Source organism: Larus michahellis, chromosome 3 (genome assembly GCF_964199755.1).
Source record: "Larus michahellis chromosome 3, bLarMic1.1, whole genome shotgun sequence".
In the NCBI taxonomy this organism is placed as follows: Eukaryota; Metazoa; Chordata; class Aves; order Charadriiformes; family Laridae; genus Larus; species Larus michahellis.
The window spans coordinates 92,865,952-92,886,109 of NC_133898.1; the positions used below are offsets into that span (position 1 = coordinate 92,865,952).

The 20,158-nt window shown below is 43.4% G+C and overlaps 1 protein-coding gene across 2 annotated transcripts in view; it reads left to right on the forward strand.

The window, feature by feature from the left end:
* The first annotated feature begins 704 nt into the window (after positions 1–704).
* TBX18 (T-box transcription factor 18) overlaps positions 705–20,158 on the forward strand; it is a 28,937-nt gene continuing 9,483 nt past the window's right edge. For both annotated transcript variants that reach the window (XM_074581243.1, XM_074581242.1), the window contains exons 1-7: positions 705–1,078; positions 1,441–1,618; positions 3,137–3,238; positions 6,138–6,309; positions 12,839–13,006; positions 14,190–14,254; positions 17,892–17,986. In XM_074581243.1, the coding sequence (XP_074437344.1) occupies positions 799–1,078; positions 1,441–1,618; positions 3,137–3,238; positions 6,138–6,309; positions 12,839–13,006; positions 14,190–14,254; positions 17,892–17,986 (1,060 nt within the window). In that variant the 5' untranslated portion in view covers positions 705–798. The remainder of the gene's footprint in view (positions 1,079–1,440; positions 1,619–3,136; positions 3,239–6,137; positions 6,310–12,838; positions 13,007–14,189; positions 14,255–17,891; positions 17,987–20,158) is intronic.

The window sequence follows — 20,158 nt, forward strand, 5'->3', positions numbered from 1 at the left end:
GGGGTGCCTCTGCCGCCGGCCGGGGGACGCGGGGCTGTTTGTGCCCGGGCGCGGGGCGGCGGGGCCGGGGGCGGGATGGCGGTGCGGGACGGGGGTTCTGTTCCCGTCCCCCCCCGTCCCCGTGTCCCCCCCCCGCCTCGCCCGGCCGCCGCGGCGGGGGCCCCCTGGTAGGGCGGTGGGGCCGGGGCCGGGGGGCGGCGCTGATTGGTCGTCGGGGCCGGGGCGGCAGGGCGGGGGCGGCGCTGATTGGTGGTGGGGCGCCCGAGGGCGGTCGTAGCCCCCGCCCCGCGGCTCCGCCCGGCCCCCGCCGCCGCAGTGACACTAATGAGCGAGTTCTTCCCACCGGTCTCCTGCCTGGAAGTGCTGACAGATCAAGGCAACAAATTTCAATTACAAGCCCTAATTTGTGTCCGCAGAGCGTTTGTTACCCATGTCAGTCCTGCCTGGCCCATCAGACGGGGCAGAACGTGGAGGAGGAGGAGGAGGAGGAGGAGGAGGGGGAGAGAAGGAGCGCATCTGCAAAAAGGAATAGATTTCTTTTTTTTTTTTTCCCTCTTTAAAAAAAAAAAAACAACAACCCAACCCACCCCCCCCCCAAAAAAAAAAAAAAAAAGACTTGGCTGATAACTCGGATTTAAAAAGAAAGGCGAGGAAAAGCCCCAGCCCCTTGCCGGCGCGGTCGGGAGGACGGGAGGGCGGCGGGCCGGGCGCGGGTGCCGGCGGCCGCGGCGCGCCTGGATGCGCGGGCTGTAGCGGAGTCAGGCGGGGGGGGGGGGGAGTGGTGGGGGGTGTGCGGGCATGGCCGACAAGCGACGGTCCTCGCCCGGCACCACCATGAGCCTGAAGGCTCACGCCTTCTCCGTGGAGGCTCTCATCGGGGCCGAGAAGCAGCAACAGCAGCAGCAGCAGCCGCCGCCGCCTCCGCGGCAACCCAAGCGGCGGAAGCTGGGCGGCGAAGACGAAGCGGCGGAGGACGAAGGGGGCAGCGGCTGCTGCTCCAAGAGCTCCCCCCCCGCCACCGCCACCGGTAGGACCTGCGGCGACATGGAGCTGGGCTGCGCCTCCCGCGCCCCCGCCGGTGAGTGCCACCCCGCGACCCGCCGCCTCTTGCCGCCGGTTCCCTCCTTCCTCCTTATCCCTTCTGTCTTTCCATCCTCGCATCGGCATCCCCCCGCCCCGCCATCGCCGGCAGCCGCCCCGCTCCGCGCCGCGCCGCCGTCCGGCGGCGCGGCGCGGAGCGGGGCGGCTGCCGGCAGAGCATCATCTTGGAGGGGGGGTGTTGTTTCCGAGGATGAGGAGGGGGAAGCACCCCTCGGTTCAAACCCGCACCGGGTCGGTGGGGTCCGGTTGGGGTCGAGGGAGACCCCCCCGCCTCCTCCGGTTCGGAGCTCCGCGGTGCCCCGGTCCCCTCTGGCTTCCTCTGCCGGTCTCTCTCCGCAGGCGGCTGCGAGGAGGATGGTTTCCCGGCGGCTTCCCCTCCCGCTTCCCCCGGCGGTTCCCCGAAAAATTCGAGGCCCGGCTCGCCGCTACCCACGCCGCGGGTGGACCTGCAAGGAGCCGAGCTGTGGAAGCGCTTCCACGAGATCGGCACCGAGATGATCATCACCAAAGCGGGAAGGTAACGGGCACCGGCGGGGGCCGCCACCCGGGATCTGTCCCCGGGCGGGCGGGCACAACAAAAACCGGGGTTGGGGGGGGGGGGGTTGAAAAAAAACCCACCCAGATTTACGAGGCAGGTAGATGGCGATAATTTTTAGCTGGGCACGGGAGCGTGTGGGTTTCCTGTTCATTAGGGCGAGGGTCTGGAAGCGCCGTGTCCTTCGGAGGGGAAACTTTTCCCCTTTTCCCGTGGCTACACATGGTAAAAACCTGGGTAGTATAAAAGTATCCGAACTTATTAGAAATTACAAAAACATATTTTATTGGATCCATATGCTGCCTTCTACGTTTTCAGAGAGGCTTTATTAATGATTGAAATGCAGTCTTGAACAGCACAAAGCAACATTTGTCTTAAGAGAGTCCAGTCGGGGAATTTCTGTTTTATCTTACAGGTGCACTGAAATAAAAGGGAAAACTAGTTAACCGCAGTCAGGTTTACCCTCCTGCTTATTCAGAAATAACGGAGATGGGATTTTTCTTTCCAGTAACGGCTTTTAATTGATTTATATATATATATATTAGAGCAGCAGCAAATACTGAATAAACTGGAATGGCTTGCAGGTTTATAAAATACAGAAAAGTACCTCTCATTAGCTTGCAGTCAGCTCGTCACTAGAAATTTGTAATTTTTTTTTTTTTGCTTCGAGAATGAACCTTCTTTATAAAAGGCATGCCAAACGTGAGCTATGAAATGCATTTTTGTATGTTAAAACCACCGCATCGGTTAATTACTCCTTTTTCTCTGCAGAAGAAGCTAAATTGTGAACGTATTTTTTTATTTTTTTTTTTTAGAAATTACCTCGTAGATTCGTTTCTGCTTTCAATAAAGAAGTTTTACTATACCTTTCAAAAACAGAGTAGCTCTTGCACTTCACCTTTAGTAAGTTGCAGACAGGAAGTCCCGTCTCAATAAAGACCATATTGTTGGGTTACAGCATGGCACGTTGGCTTTTAGAACTGCATCCTCGCAGTGTTATAATTGTATCACCGTGGACTTAGCTTCCTAATTTGCTGCTACAGACAGGAGACACCATTTGCTGCTGTCAGTTGCAACTCCAGTGGCAATTTGCATTTCTGTAAGTGTTGGTTTTCCTGGGTGGCGGTGGTCTTTGCGCATCTCCAGAAATACATTTCCAGATAGCATCTCAGACGGGCTTTAAGTGCGTGTCCTGCTAAAGTGAAGGCTCAAACCCAAATGATTTACTGTCTAACAATAAAGTCGAAATGATGTGGTAATAGCTGTACTCCCAAAGCGTATCCCAAAACATACGAAGCATTGTTCGAGTAAATGCACTTTAGAAATCTGTTTTGACGTATCGAACGGGCCATTTCATGGCTATGTAACTATAATCGTCCAAAAGGACTCTGTAGGCTAAAAGGAAGAACGAGAAAAATCCCACGAACCGGTTACTTTTCCTAAACAACCATTCCCGAGTCTGTTTCATATTAAAAATGACCTCTCTCTTTCCATGTTCAGGCGGATGTTTCCCGCAATGAGAGTGAAGATCTCAGGTTTAGACCCACATCAGCAGTATTATATTGCTATGGATATTGTGCCAGTGGATAACAAAAGATACAGGTATGGTGACTTTAAGGCAAAAAACATACGATGCAAGCCATAGGGAGCTTGGCTATTGGAAGAAAACATTAACACTATATAAATTAGCCGAGGGTTGTGTTTAACTCTCCTTCGGATTCCCATTTTCATCCCAGTGCATTTGAAAAAACACAAATTGTGCCAAGTATGCAAAACCAACTAAAGTTTCTCTTGAAGCTCTTTATACATTTGCCTGATGTTGTCTATGTAGTGTGAGCAGATGCTCGGGTTTTGGCTTTCAGAGAGTGCAGTTCTAGTGCGGTCAGGAAATCTTGGCATATTTTATTGCTCATCATGTAGGTGGGAATTATTTCCTATTAACAAATATGAAAATGCACATTTTTCTAGTGCTAAATGGCATTCACATTTATTAATAACTTTATTAGCACTGATGTCTAGCTTCAAATTTATTATATCATTTAATTTAAAAGCTGTTTATCACTTAGATATTTGGTTGCTTGGATTCACAAAGGGTAATGTTTCTAATTTCTGCTTTTTAAAGAATTGATGGCATTATTTTCTGAAGAATAATGTGAGGAACAAAAGTAGTTCTTTGAACATTTGTAAGTAAGAACTATGTGCTGAAAGTCTTGCTGTTTGGAGGGCAGTTGTGTTTCGAAGGATAAAGTTGGACTCTGCTGAAAACCCCTGGTCCTGTAGAAATGTTTGCAGGAGTTATTATTGTGAGTTGTGGGCTTTTTGTAGCTCTTGCTTTACAGATGCGATCCCATGCTCCGTCCTAGCCAGGAGGAGCCTGGCCAAGTAGTTCAGTGGAGGCAGGATCAGGTCCTTACCAATTGCTGGTTTGATTGTTTCAACCCTGTACTTAGCCTAATGTAGGGAAAACCGCTGCAGATTTAATTGTAGAACTAGGAATATTTCAGGCTAAGACCAAAAGGTTGGTTCTGCAGGAATGCTGCCTTGTTTCCTAAGCAAACACTGCCCTGTGTTTTTTGCATGTCCTTACCTCATTGGCTGCGATTTTGTCCTTTTCTTGTGCGGTGTATAAGACATTTCTCAGGACCATTTTAGATTTTGTGTTTTTCAACCAGGTGCAGATACCAGAGCTGAGGATGTGCAGTACATACAGTTAGAGGAGGCTTTTCTGACTGTGTCGTAGAGAAAAAATGCTTTTTTTTCTTTGGCCCAGTGCAGTGCAGCTCAAATGAAAGCCCTTTTCTTGCTTTGTGTTGCATGTGTGCATTACTTGGCAATCTGAGCATATCATTCCTGGAAGGTCTGAGCAATTCCTTAACTCATACAAAAAGGAAGGTAATTATTCCAAATTGAATAAGAATGTCAGTATTAAAAATTCAAAACAGTTATATTGCATATGAGTTGTTTAAACCTCATTTCATTTAAAATAAATACAGTCATAATGAGCTGCGCTGTCTGCCCAGCGTGATACGTGGTGCCCAGATAACTGAAGGAACTTAACAGAAGTTAAGTATGAAGGGCAGTATTTTCCTAGTTGGCAAACTAAAATGTCTGTAACCGTGTACTAGCACCATGCCTTTAACCTTCCCGCTGAATATGAATGTTTCACATGTTTCCCTTGATTCCTCTTTTCATTCTTTGCTGTGCAATCTATGATTTTTTTCTTTTATTGCTGACTGTTATTTTAACTTTGGCTGTTCATGTGGCTTTACAAACTGTCTTGTAGATCTTTAGATTTGAAAGATACAACAGCAGTCACATATGGAGCCTAGTCTTTAGCTGTCAGGGAAGACGGCAAAGCTAAATGGAAATGAAGAAAATTACAGCTAGGTCTAGGTTTCTGGCAAAATTGGACCCTGCTGTAAATATTTGGAAGTGTTTACATGAAACTGTTGCTCAAAATATTTTCTGCGTCTTTATGACTTTAGTTACTTTTGTAGGGAAAGCATGTATTTAGTATAAACCATCAAATATAAAATAAATGAAAAATGTTACAACAGCTGACTGTGTGATCTGGGGCTGAGAATTTGTCACCAGGAGAGAGTTTCATCTCCACTCCAGATCTTAGTTTTACAGCTTGATATGAATTGTACGGAGCGGTGCGTGTATTGGATCATTTTGTTTTCATTTCCAGTTATGTCGTTCGTCTTTTTCTAATAAGGAACTGAATTGTACAAACAAATGATTTGATAAGGTTTTTCTTGTTTTTATTAAAAAGTATAGCTGAATTACTGGAATTTCACTGTACTTGGAAAAAAACGCCTTGAAGTTTTTAATTGGTGCTTTTAAAATTGCCCTGTGAGGTGTCTGCCTTCAAAATAAGTTTTCTACCAAAGCAGGCACTATTTTTATTAGAAAATGACTTTGTCAGCATTGGCCTATCAAATGAAATATGGGCTGTGTTTTTTCATTTTTAAGCCTTTCTGCAATACTATTCCAGAAAATTAATATGGTCTTGCAGAAATACCAAGAGCATAGTCTGACATAGTTTCATTATTTTTCCCAATCATAACGTTCTTTCCCTTCAATAGCTTTATTTATAGACTCTTATATTAGACTCAACATGTTAAACCTTCCAAATATGGAATTACTACTCGATTTGATAAATGAGGGACTAGATTCTTCCCTGCTTGCTGATGCCTATTCAGAGCGGAGCTGTAGCAATCAATGAACTGACACCAGCTTAAAGCTCAGTGTGGAGCCCGGTGTTAAGGCTGTTCCTGATTTTAAGATGACTAAGGTCAGAGCAGAGCCTTACTTTTGCAGATACCAGAACTATGTTTTGAAATTAAAAAAACTCCACTTTTATTTATTGTCCTTTCAGGTTTTGTTAATTGGTGGGTTCTTGCTATAGGTATGGGCCCTAATTTATTAATACTGAATGGGTCTGATTGATAAATTATTTTGTGTTTTGTGGCTATAGGTATTTGTTATCTTTTTACAGGTATGTTTATCATAGCTCCAAGTGGATGGTGGCTGGTAATGCCGACTCCCCGGTGCCACCTCGGGTTTATATTCACCCCGATTCACCCGCCTCTGGGGAGACGTGGATGAGACAAGTGATCAGCTTCGACAAACTGAAGCTTACCAATAACGAGCTGGACGATCAAGGGCATGTGAGTACTCGCTCTTCTGCAGGACTATATGTAGGCACATTGCTCAGCCCTGGAAGACTCTGACGTACAGCTTCAGGGTGCCAGAAATAGGCTTGACTTTTCAAAGCTGTTTTGGAACTTTACCGTCCAGATCTGAAATCTGCTTACTTTCTGCTCCGATAATTAACTGCTTATTAGAGCCTGCTGTTTTACTCCCCCCTCAAAAACAGAACTCCTTCTGCAAAGTTAGACTTTACAAGGCTAAATTGCCTAATACGAAGGGGCAGAATTGCTCTCATGTTTTCCCACCGAGTGTGTTACTCGCAACTTCTGCTCCGATCAAAAAGGACGCTTAAATTCACAAGCGGCCAGAAGAAACATTAATAGTGTGTAATAACTTCATGTGAATAAAAATACACTTAACTATTTTCTTAACCTAAACATTTGTGTGAAATCCCATGAGGTGTTAATAATTGCAGTCAAAAACGAACAACATGGGAGCTGGGTTTGCTCCGATAATGATTTATTACATACCTTATGAAGCAAGACCCTTTCACAGCTGAGGCTCATTACTTCTGAAAAAACTGGCGAAGACGTATGCAGTATGAGTGTTCTGTTTGCAAGGTCTAAATTGTTTAGTTATGACATTATCTAATGTGACAAAATGTGTTATGTTAATATTTCCTTTTCTCTTCAAAACTGTTGAAACATGACAGATGTAAGCCAGTATCTTTCCAGCAATCCCTAAAATAGTTTTACTTGACACCTTAGGAAATAATTAAAAAATTAGAATTGTTTTTAGTCAGGGTGAAGTCTTTAGTTTTGCAGAATCCCATAATAAATGGCAAATGTTGGCTTCCTTTCAGAAGGAGCATCGAGTTCCAAGTGGTAGAGTTTTAAGATATTGGAGGCAAGTTTTGAGACAGGATGTGGATTCCATTGTCCTTAGTGTAGCCCGATTTATTAACCAGGATACTTTCTCCTTCACGGAAGGGAGTGAAAGAAAACGTACCTGGCACAGAGAACAAAGATACTACATGCATCTTTCAGTATAGTTGTAACTCTGTGACATTAGGCCAGGTATTTTGCCAATACGTAGTCCAAGTTTAAGCATGAGATTTTTTTTCCTCCATTTGTGTTTGCAAAGGAGATTAACGTGAGACTGTGGTCAAATGGTGCAGGAGCTACAAATTTCATGTTACAGAGGCAAAAAAAGCCTCCCTTTCCTCTAACGCTCTTCATAATTTTATTGTGCTTTTCCTTAAAAAGAATATGGGGATATTAACATCTCTTAAGTTAGCAGTGCTTTTCTTTTGGTTTGTAAGAAAGACTTTTGACATTGCTTCTTTCCAGAATTACAGCTGTGGGGTCTCATTTGGCAGTGTCCATCTGAGTTAAGGTTAGCACACTCAGTTCCCTTAGTTTTCCTAGCGTTTGTGTGTTTGTGACTCTTCTTGAGTGGGAGCTGCTTTCTCTGGGTCCTGACTCTGTTGTAAGGGCTTAAAAAAGTGAAGCGGATGCGAATGGGTAAAATGTCGCTTTTCCAAGGCCGAGCGGGCAGGCCGGCTGGATTTTGTACTCACTCATTTCGGAGGGGCGATACGTGGGTACCATGGTCCACCCATGCACTTTGCAGTCGCAAACTGTGATAAAATCTTGGCTATGTAGAGAATTGTATTACTGTATTTTTTCCATCCCAGATCTTAGCTTTGTTTTCATTCTGAACTGAAACCTGTGTAGCGTACACAGCACACCATTATTCATAATGTTGGGGAGATATAAATTTTCTGGTCTTTAGTTAAGTGTTTCGATTTGGAAACTAGTGAAGCGAAGCCCTAGTACAGCTATTTGAGACACATTGAACTGATTCAGAGTTACGGCAGCGCCCCTCCTCCCCAAAATGGAAATTTAAGTATTAAAATAAAAGGACAAAAGAAGGATGACTGTAAAATAATTTCATATTTCTCAAATCTGGGAAATTGCAAACATGTCATTCATAATTACCAGAAAAGGCAAAAGCAGAAAGCAGAAAAGTGTCTCTTCCAATGGGTACATTTTTTCTTTTAAAGCTATGGTAGTGTGGAATGCTGTATTGAAAAAGCTATGTAGCCTCTGAATGCCTCCAGCAATAATGGAAAACGAATAATCATATTTTGTGATGAATATAAAAAACAATTGTTTCTCATAAGCAGGAAGGAACCATTTTTCTCAAGAGGGTACCAGGGGAGGGATGGGGGATTAGAAGAGCTAGGGGTCAAGGCTGCACTGTCCCTCGAATATTTGTTTTTACATCGAGTGTTCTGACTCTCCCACCCTTCTATGGGAGATGGGGTATACTTTAGATTATTGGAAAGTTGGGGTTTTTTTCCCCTCTTGCTTAGCCAGAATGGCTCAGAGAAACCTCAGTGAGGTCTCTACACCCTGCCATCATTCCTCCAGTAGTCCGAGCAGTGTTGGCCTTTAGCTGTTGTTCTTGGGGTGTGCTTTCCATGCTGTCTGGTTCTGGGGCTTTAATCCTTGTCAAAATTGTTCCTTTATTCTAACCGCGTGCCTCAGAGGTATCAGCTTTTGCAGGGTTTTTGTGTTAAAATCCTAGAGAAAGGTTTGATCTTGTGGGTGTTGAGGTAGGGAGCTGACACGAGATCGACCCAAGGCCCTTGTACCTATTCCAGAGTATTACCTCTCCGAAGCAGTGAAAGAATTGACCCACGTCCATGGGAATGGGGACGGGATTTGCAAACAGACACTCAGGTAGTGTTCCTGTGCAGTATTTATGTTGTAGTAGTAGTTCATGGCAGCCAGCTCCCCTCGTGTTGCGTTGGCCTGGGATTAGCTTCTTGTGAAAGGAGATCAGCCATCTCTAAGACAACTCGCTTCGCTGCTCAAACGCTTTCCGGGCTCCGCGTTGCCTGCTGCTATGTTCATCAGTATTCTGAGTGGGAGTTTGTGACGATGGAATTTTATAGCGCTGTTCTGCGGAGAGATTTCGAAGTGCATCTGCACGTAGGACGCTCTCTGATACAGGGGTTCCACTTGCAGGCTGAGGAGGTCAAGCAAAATTTGTGAGGGTATTTTTGCCTTGCGTATTTTTGACCTCCAAAGGGAGTCTCAGGGTGAACTCCCTACTTCGGAAAGACTGTGTGCTTATAGAGGCATTACGGCCCGATGGCTCCGTTTCGACACATACTGTGGCATTTGTATCTTTCATCTGTGCTGTGATGGCAAGGAAAAGTAAACCTGCATTTTGCTGTTGACGCTGAGGAGTGCGTGTTCTGGGCGCTCTTTGTTAATGCCCCTCATCCCTCTCTCATCTGTGGAGTAAGTGCTGCATTGTCAAAGCAGTCTCTCCCTCCGGCTGGTTAGAGCTGGCTGATTTTTCTGTGTTGATGCAGTTTTTAATCTGAATTTCAGTAGAGGGGGAAAAGTCAATATTTTTGATGCTATTTTCCATGCTTTTCAACTGAGTATTTTTTGATGCAGAGAAACATCTTTTAACTTTTAGTGAAAATGAGGCTGTTAGCGTGTTAATTGTTCCTTGGTGGTTGGTATTTTTTTTATTTTTTTTTGACCATTTGAAAGCGGGGTGAGGCTGGAAGCAGAGGCGGACTGTTACTCTGCCCAGACTTGGCTCCAAGTAGCAAGCTCTGCTTACAGTCAATGGGTAGTTATACGTTCTTGTGACAATGAAAAGCTGGGAAACATCAGCATTTGCACTTGCAGTTTTTGTCTTTGTGGAGAGGGAATCCATGCTCCTTGGCCCCACACGCTTCCCTGACTGCAGAAAGCCTGAATACATGGGCTTTGCAGGGAGGAACAAAGGAGGATTTTTGGTGAAAACAGCAGCAAGGTGAGCACCCATCAGGGTGGAGAGGTGGCTGTGGAATCTGTGCACCGCCGAGTTGCCGGGGGATCGGCATCTCCCCCAGGAAAGAGGATGGGGCTCTCGCTTGTGCTGGCTGTGATGGCTGTGCTACGGCGGTGCCCGAGCCCAGGGTCAGCTCTGAGGCCTCATCACGGCAGCATCTCTCAAAAGCTGTATTGCGAAGGTAATCCCAAAGGTAATCCCAGTTTTGTGTGTCTGAGGGTGCCTTGGCCGCTTTTGCTCTCCCAGCCGTGCCCTGCTGCCTACCTGTGGGCTCCCTGCTGCGGCGTCTTCTGTCTGATAATGATTTCTTGACAGCTTGCAGGGGCCAAAGCGTAATTTTACATCTGGCGGGAGAGGTTTATTCCTCCCCAGAGTGTTTTTTTTTGTCGAGCCCTGTGAGGGATTTGTAGAGAGAAGCAGGCTTTTCAGCTGTGGGTTGAAAGCAATGCCAGTTCGTGCTTGGCATTTGGTGGGGTTTGTTCTGGTTGGGGTTTTTTTATTGTTGGCTTTTCGGGGTACGAAGGGAAAGTTGCTGGTTCTGCAGATAAACTGTTAGATCCCATTTGCGCCGTTGAATACGCAAGCAATGTGAAATGAAAAGCAGGAGTCTCCTTTTCCTTAGCTTTTTTAACACGGTAAGTCTAGGCGATGATTAGAATAATAGGCCTACGTGGTTTTCAGAGTGGCCATTGCATCTCCCTCTCCTTTTATGTCCTGTGTACATAGTGTTGTTCTTTAATTCACCAGGGCTCTGCTGTTACGTATTATTACATATTATTTATTCAAAATTCAGAGTCCTGATCATTAACAGAGTTCCTATTGTACAAGGCATGGTACAAAATCAAGAGAAAAAAACCCGTCCTGCTATGGATTCACTAATTGTCTGACAGTATGTCAGAGTCGGAAATTTCAGTATAGCAGAGAGCCAAGCCAGGTTGCTCTTAAGCGATGACAAGGATCGGTTTAGCTGCAAGAGCCACCCGGGTAAGGAGTGGGAGATGGTCATCTCCACGCTGCTGTGGCTTCACTTGTCCTGACACATGAGAGCAGAGCTGTTCGTGGCTGCCTGGGTTATCATTGCGTACGGTCAAATCCGCCGTGTAGGCAAGTGGGTAGTTTGCATGGCAGAGCTGGTGGGGTGAAGTGATCGGGGTGGGAGCGGAACGTGGTACGCTCAGTGGCACCCAGGCAAACGACAAGGCACCAAATAGCGATGGGTTTCATCAGTGGAACAGAGCTTTCCTTGATCATTTTTCTTCTCTTGCACCAGTATCTCCCCCGGTTATCACTGGGTGTTCACGGGAAGACAGGGTCAGGAATGTGCTGTCCTCTCTGCATTTTCATTTTGTAGATCTTTGCCAGCGGAGAACTGAAAGGAGTGTTGTAAAAGAGAATACACATTTGCATGATAAAAATCTTGCTCTGTGCAAGATTTCAGAAACCGGGAAAAGGCTTCATATGAGGACATCCATAGGACACTCCCTCAGCAAATTAATTGGAGCCTGTGATGTCATTGTCAAAACCTTACTTACAGGCTGATAAACCCCCTGATTATCCAGAATCTTGGCTTATCCAAAATGGGGTCATGTCATCTGGCCAGGACCAAGTGTATTGAACTAGCCAAACTCCAGTTTATCCAAATTAATGTAATGTCCTCTGTGTCATTTGGATGAATGAACTTCCACGGTGTCTGGCATAGGGGCTCCGTCGAGTGCCTCAGCGCATACACGGTCTGAGGCTACTCAAGGAGCAGGAAATTAAAAAGCTTCCCCTGAATGTTGGTTAGGGGTTCCACAGGCCAATAGGCATAGGACTATTTATTTATTGAGTTACTAATTTATTAGGCATTCCAACAATAATAGCTGAGCTTCCAATTATTTTTTTTTCTTGAAGTCTTCTGTTTTAGTAGTGGTTAGCTGAAGTGGTGTAAAATGGAGGAAAAAAATCAGTATTTTAAATCTTCTCTAAAATTTGGGAACTATATGAAGAGGTATTTTTTGTGTTTAATTTCATGCACTATGAGTTCATATACTTCTCATTTATCCTTTATTCTTAATTGAGCTTTTGTATGCCGGGAAGGGTTTGTGTATTGGTTGTATTGTGTGGATATGTATTATAAATCTAGGGTTATTAAAACTTTAGAGTTTTGGATTTTAGTATTATTTTACTTTTAAGTTTTTGCTCCTTCAGAGTGTGAGAGTCTCAGCTTGTATTCAAAACAAGATATGTTTCCAGCCTTTGGGATACCAGGAAGAAAATTGCTCCGAGCATATTCTGAAGGTTCCAAAAACAAAAGGCAAATGCTGTTGATGTTAATCCCGTCAGATCAAATCCAGGCTCCAGTGGAAAATAGGGACAAACGTTTCCTAATTCCAGTGGGAGCAGGGCTTCACCCCTGATTTTTTTTGTAATTTTTTTTTTTTTTTGAGCCATTCTCAATTGAGCTAGTCTCTGAATTTGGAGCTCCCGAGTCATAATTTTTAAATGCTTAGGGTTGGCAACAACATAAATGCACGGGGATTAGACTACTGTAATAAGAACCTTCAGAGGTTAAAGAAAACATTTGATTTCCAGTAAGTGGCATGGTAAACACATACCATAGTCTGTTCCAAAAAGCTATTAGTCCTGAAACAGCAGTGTGTCCTTTCTAATAAATGTTGTCTTTTGCCTTTCATGACTGCGTAGATTATCCTTCACTCTATGCATAAATACCAGCCTCGTGTCCACGTCATCCGAAAAGACTGTGGAGATGATCTGTCCCCGGTCAAGCCCATCCCTTCAGGAGAAGGGGTGAAAGCCTTCTCCTTTCCAGAGACAGTTTTCACTACTGTCACAGCGTACCAAAATCAACAGGTAACGTCGGCTTTCTGCTTAGCACTTTAGGGGTTCTGCAGACTGGACAGGGAAGGAAGAGATTGGAGAAAAGCGAATGCTTTTATTACACCACTTATTAAAAAGCGTTGCCTAAACCCTTTTCATATGACAAATAGCTTTTACTAATAGTATTACAGCAGCGCCTGGAGGCTATAGCTGAGAATTCAGGCCATGTGGGCTAGACACTGCATGTAAAAAGTCATTCTTATTATGGAGATCACACAGTCTAATTAGCATAATTAATGATGTCTTAATTATAAATACAGCATTGAAGCACAAGGCAAAGAGCAGTCTAATTTTTAAAGGTGTTTTTGTACATTTAAGTATACATACATGTCTGTATAGAATTTTTAAAGCATTTTTGGTACTGACTCCAAGTATTTCAAGACTCCCAGGACCTTAACAGAGAAGCTGGGATCTGAAAAAAGTTGGAGTCGTTTTCATTAACTGCATTCAATGTATATTATTAACTACAGTTTGTCTGGGTCCACACGGATCCAAAGTCAAAAGTAAACTGCAGGTTGCATGACTCCAGTGTTTGGCTCTTACTACCATTTGTTTAAGTATTAAACATAGAGACACCATAGTTAATGCTGTGACATTTTATTAATTCCATGTAAGTTATTGCAGCTATATTTTGGGAAATTATATATGCCTTGCTATCTTTACAAAGAGAAGAGCAGGAGAGGCATGTAAATACTGAAATGTAATTATTTGGTGTCTACCACATTTATTTAAATAAATTACAAGCATTCGGATGCATGTGTGTGCTGGTTTTTTTTATGGAGGATAATAGCCTAGGGATAATCTCTCTTTTCACATTTCCTTCTTGACCCGTACAGAAATAAAATTTAATTTAAATTTTATTGCAGTTAGGCAGTATACTCTGTTAGGTGAAGAATGACATTTGCCAGAAGATTTTTCTCAAGAATTCCAACCTGCCATTTGGTAGCATTAAATACCTATTAGCTTCTCTGGGGATTTGCAAAAATAATGATTAGAAGGCTAGCCCTTATTTTGCTGTGTTTCAGGACAACCATCTTAAACCATGCAAACATGAAGATGTTTCTACTCCACTGTTGGCTTAATTCTGTCAGGATAGTCATTTTTGGTGCTACTCAGCTGAATTTGCATGTAATAATTTCTTTAATTGTCTTCACAGATAACTCGTCTGAAGATTGATAGGAATCCATTCGCCAAAGGGTTTAGAGATTCGGGACGTAACAGGTAGGTGTTGGGGAAGGAGGTGGGCTTGTTAATGCTGACAGAATTGGTTTGTGAAGGCTGGTAGAGGGGAATGGCTGTATTTACAGAAAAATTAGTCTGGGGACTTAGATTCCCTGAGGGAGCACTTAGATTTCCCAGTAATGTTCTCGGTGATGGGCTCCCGTTCCTGCTCCTCTGACCATCGCGGTCAAGAACAGGTTGGCACATGGCTTGACTCGTGTCCTCAAGTTTCCTTTCGGTGGAAGCGGCGGCATACCACGAAGGCTGCAAATGCCATTAATGCATACTCAGGTGTGTGATTTCAGGCTGCTTCTGCTTCTGAAATGTCCTCTTTCTTCTGGCTGGAGACACAAATTGCAGATAGTGGTGTCAAACTGTAAGCCCAGGCTTTCTTGCCCATAAGTGGCATTTAGTATGGATGAACGGCTTGTTGTTTTTACTTAAAGGGAGAGAAACTAAGTCGCCTCTTGCAGTAACCTTGTGTTTAGTACACTTGCCTAGGAGATGGGAGACCTGTGTTCAAGTGTCTCTTTAGCCTAAGGAGTTTTAAATCCACTTCCTAGGTGAATACTTTTGCTATTATGCTATAGTTGACCTTGAAATGAGCTTGGTTTCCACCTCCTCTGTTGCAGTTGGACTGATTAATTGCTTGTTCTCTCTTGATCCATGAATCTTTCAAAATAGCAATGGGGAATCTGAGTAGTGCAAAGTGGAGACTTGGGTCTAGTCCCTGCTGCCAGTACTGATGAGGTATTTTATCCAAAGACAGTTTAATGCAAAATACTTAAGCCTGTTATGAATTGTATGTTAAACCATTTCAGCTAAAAAAAGCAGCATTTAATTGTGGTGCATAGTATACATCAGTTCCAGTGACCACATTGCGTTTGGTGTCTACAGCTGCTATATTTATGACAGCCTTGCAGAGAAGGCAGCAGACTGTGCTGGTAGGAATGCTCAGAGAGTATCTTCTGGTAGCTGCTTTATTAAGCTTCTCTTTTAGCGGAGGCCACAGCAGTAAAGCCTGTTCTGTGCTTCCACCTGAGTCACATAAACGTTAAACCTGGACAGCAAACGAGAGCAGTTTTTAGAAGATGAACAGTTATGGCAGGGGTGGGGGTAGTGTAAAGATTCACAGGAATTCACTGTTAAGTATCTTTTCAGTTTGCACTCTGCATTTGCTGCTCCCTAAGATTTTTGTCTTCTAGCAAAAAACAATTGGCCACACTCCATCCTGGGGCCTGGAAGGGATGCCCCAGGCACCCGCATAAATAGAGTTTTGTCCTCATTTAAGTGAACAGTAACTTCCAGGTAACTGCAGTGACTGAAGAAAGAAAACATGCCGTATGTACTTGGGGAAGGAAAAAGTTGCCATACGTGCCCTGATTGACAGCTCTCCGTAGGCAGTGTCTCTGCTATGCATTATTTTGCAGAGCTATAAAATAAGTTCTAAAGAGAGAAGTGTGAAACCCTGACTCCTCTGAAATTTCTGCATTTAAGTGAGGTTTGAATTTCTTCCGTAATGTTCTATGAAACAAGGAAAGATGACCTTCAAATGAGAGAGGAAAGGATTGTTCGCAAACCATTTTTGAACTGGATTTAACGTGGCGGGACAGACCTGGTATTATCCGAGGCGGATGTAGGTGCAGCAAGAGAACTGCAAATCCAGTTGTAGGACTGGGGCTATTCAGAGTGGTTTTTTGGTTTGTCCGCTAGGAATAAGTTTGGTTCGGGCATTGGAAAAAAAGCAGGATATTTGACTTGAAAGACAGTTGTACTTTACAGAAATGGATTGGAGGCCAGTCCTGTAGGAAGGGCCAGCCTCTGAATAAATGTTTTGGAACTGGCTTTAGATGAGGTCTGAATGCTTTTATTGTAGTGTTTCTCGTTACAGAAGTGACTCTGCAAACTCTTGTCCATTGTAATTCGATGTCGGTTTACTGAAGTCAGTATTGCTGTTTTCTTTGATAGGCCCTGTGGTACTGAATAAGTGTGTTTGGGAATGCACTTCAGATTTTTAGTTGTCAAGGAAAATTTCCTTTTTTAATTTAAATTGCCAGTCTACTCATTTGATTATTATTTTACGCTGTTACTGGACATTGAAAGGGAATGTTAAGATTCGGTTATCTTTATTTTTCTAGCCCGTGTACTTCTAAGCTAGGCATTATATTCTGCAACAAACTGTAAAAAAAAATAAAATAATACTGTGGAAGCATTATATCCAACTTTTCATTATTGCTTTAATAATTGCATCTATCTTACTACGCACTGCTGCATGCAGTAATTCTGTTTAATTAAAAATATTCCCTTTCAGGTCACTCCTGTTCAGTCCCACAGGCTATTTTACAGAAGTCAGTAGCTTCACCTTTTAAAAGCATTCCCTGTGCATTTGCAAAGTGCAACAGAATTTATGTGCTGAGAATAGTTTCATTCTTCAGTTAGGCCTTAAGTTTGACCCTATAAAAACTTTTACTCAGGAAAGGACCAGAATTTCTCCCTTTAAATACTTCAGGAAAAACATAACTGTTTTGTTAAATAAACTTGGCCATTTGATAGCGTAAATTAGGGTGGTGATAAAATGTGGAAATTGTTCGAAGGCATCTTGTATAAATTATCGCCTTGGCTACACTCCTCCAGGAGGTGGCTTTTATCTCCACTTTAACTAGAAATGAAAATTCACCATTACTGCACAAAATGAAGGCTATCTTTTTAGTCCAGGTTCAGCTAATAAATGCTTTATAACTGTTTCCTGAAATACATTTGTGATCCCGCTAGAAATGCAGTGGGGAAGAAGCAGTACCAGAAGAACATGTTGGTAGCTTCAGATTGGGCTATTTGCATAATTCGAGTTTACAGAGTGCTGCTGCTCAGAGGCAAGCACTTGTATTTGGTGCATGCCTGATGCTGACACTTAACAGGCCTTTGGGGCCCAGCAGCCAAAAATAACAGCAAAATTATACCTCTGAGGTACATTATTCATAAAATGCTGCCGGAAAACAAATGAGCCTTTACCTTCAGGAAATAGGGATTCTTCTAAATACCGTCTGTCATGATTGTCTGCCCGGTTACTTCTGTTTTGTCATGGCACTGTGTAAAGAAAATGACAGAATATTTTTAGTTTCTAAAGGCGTTTTGCTCAGCACGTAATAACCAAGAAACAACATGTCTTTATACATGCCTTGCTCATGTTGTAAACATGATTTTCCCACTCATGGTAATGACTGGGAATCCTATTTTAATAGAAGCTGTCAGTGGATCACCTTTGTTCTGGGCAGAAATAGGAGGTCATCCCTCTGGCAGTTAGAGCAGTTTCTATTACGGAAATGTTGTACTAGGAAAACATTTAACGTCTTTTTAGTCAAGTCCACCCCAGACCCCCAAACTCCAAAAAAGCCAAAACTGAAATAGACTGCCAGACTTGCGGAACTGGGAAACTCTTTGCACGCTGCCAGCCCAGTGACTGCAGATCACAGAGATCTCATGGGTGAGGATGCAAGGCTCTCTTCTAAACAGCAAAATCAACTTCAAAATAATCCTGAAATATTACTAATGTCTATATTTTTCTGAGGTAAAGTATCCAGAGAAATGTGAGAAAATACAGCTTTATCTCATGATGCCATGTTGGTTTTGTTCTAAACAGAATGGGACTGGAAGCTCTGGTAGAGTCATATGCCTTCTGGAGACCTTCACTGAGGACACTTACATTTGAAGATATACCTGGGATACCCAAACAAGGTAACCATCTTCTTTGTGTTCTTTCAAAACAAAAATACACGAAGATAAAGCTTCACCCATCATTCTTTACAAAAATCTAGGTGAGTGTGTCACTTGCAGAGGAAAAGCAATGAACCAACCCCAGTGCAGGCCATCACCTCTCATCAGAGTTATTCTGTTAGAAAATTAGTGCTGACTTCACCACTGTGGCAGTTATAAGGTTAGATCGTAAAGACAGATCAGATCTCGTGTGGGAGAAGATGCCAGATTTAAGAATGGTATAACCTAGTGTTATACCATTAAGAATGGTATAACTTAGTGTTATGGCCTGGCAAGATACACAAGGCAGAGATCATTTATAGATGACTTCTGTTGTACACATCCACACTCCAATGTAGAAATTACTTGTGTATTTAAGAAAAGAAAATGGAATGAGAGAAGAAATGTCCTCTAAGTAATGAATCAATAGTGGCAAGCTTAATTGGGTTTCTGCCTGCGAAAGCCTCCTTGATTCCTAAGGATCTAAAAATTGTTCATTAAAAGTCCCAGCAAGCTTTATCTGCATCCTAGAACTTTAAAAAATGGACTTTCTCTCCACTTTGCTTTTTCCTGCTCCCCAGTCCATAACCTCTTGGCTCCCACTTTCACCATCATACAGGTAGTGCTGTAGGGGAGGGAGGGGTATTTAAATGGCCTGTTTCGACAGAGAGGGGTGTCTCAGTGCTTTTTTCTGAGTCTCTTTATTTCCAAAGCATCCCTCGGCATATAGAAAACCTCTCAGCTGTTTCCCAACTAAATCAGACATCTTGCTCCTGATTCTTCACATTTCCTGCTTTCTTGTTAATATATTCCAGACTTATTAAGCATCTTCAGACCAAAAACCCAGAAAATATGGAAATACACAGAAATAACTTTTATCAACTTCTCCTTAGCCCAGTCCTCTGAGAAATCTAGAGCATCGATGCCTGATGTGGGCAACTAAAAAGGAGTTTTTGTGCTGAGTCACACATATGTTGGATGAGGGCTTGCAAAGTTTTGGTTGGAGGATGGGAGTGGGAGATGGTCCTTATAGAAAAGGCTGGTAATGAGAAGCCAGGATCAGACCTGGAACAATTTGTCAGACTGCGTAAGACTGACTGTATATGTCGCACTGTTTGAGAGAAGGGAAAGTGCTGCCATGAACTTCCCACTTCCTTTTCTCCTATTGCCTGAGGTTAAGGAGCTCGTTGATGCTCAGAGGATGGGATCTGGCATCCTTACATTCCTTCATCCTTCTGTCATCTATACCTTGGACAGTGGGGTAGTTTAGAGACTTGCTGAAAGACCCCATTAGAAATTATTCCTGATTGATAATGCTGGAAGTGCCCATCTTCAGATAGCGGAGGTGTTGATGTAGATTGGAAGCAAAATATGTATGCCTTACATCAGGATTTCTGGAATGTGGCAGTATCTCATGGTGCTTTGTGCCTGTTGTGGCCTGTCAACAGAGCAAGAAGAAGCAGGCAGAATTCACTGATAATGTATTTTTCTTTTTACTAGCTCACCTATCGTGAAAACCTGTTAACTTATTGACAGTGTCTATCTCTTTGCAGCATCAAGCTGTTTGATAGTTAATGTGATTCACAAACAGAAGAGTCTTCTGCATTAAGTGCCTTCTGCCTGGGAGACTTGGAAAGGCCCAAATTTTTTCTATGCTCATTTTTTTCAGGGAGATATAATCTCTAAGAAAAGGAAGTGTTTCTTACAGTCCTGAGAAAAGGCTTCACCTGTAGCAAGCAGCATGTTCCCAGGAGCGTTCAGCACTGGTATTTGCCATGTAAAAAGTTCTGATATCAGTAAATGAACAGTTTGTGAACAGTTTGCTGCAAACCTAAACCTCCACCTACCCATTCAAGAAATGAAGCAGACATGCTTTTTTGAGCATAGGAAGTTCCACCTAAATATGAGGAGGAACTTCTTTACTTTGAGGGTGGCAGAGCACTGGAACAGGCTGCCCAGAGAGGTGGTGGAGTCTCCGTCTCTGGAGACATTCAAAACCCACCTGGACGCGTTCCTGTGCAACCTGCTCTGGGTGACCCTGCTCTGGCAGGGGGGTTGGACTAGCTGATCTCCAGAGGTCCCTTCCAACCCTATGATTCTATGATGCACAGTACTCAGCCTACACTTTTCCTGAAGTTGTTCTGAAATTTTGTT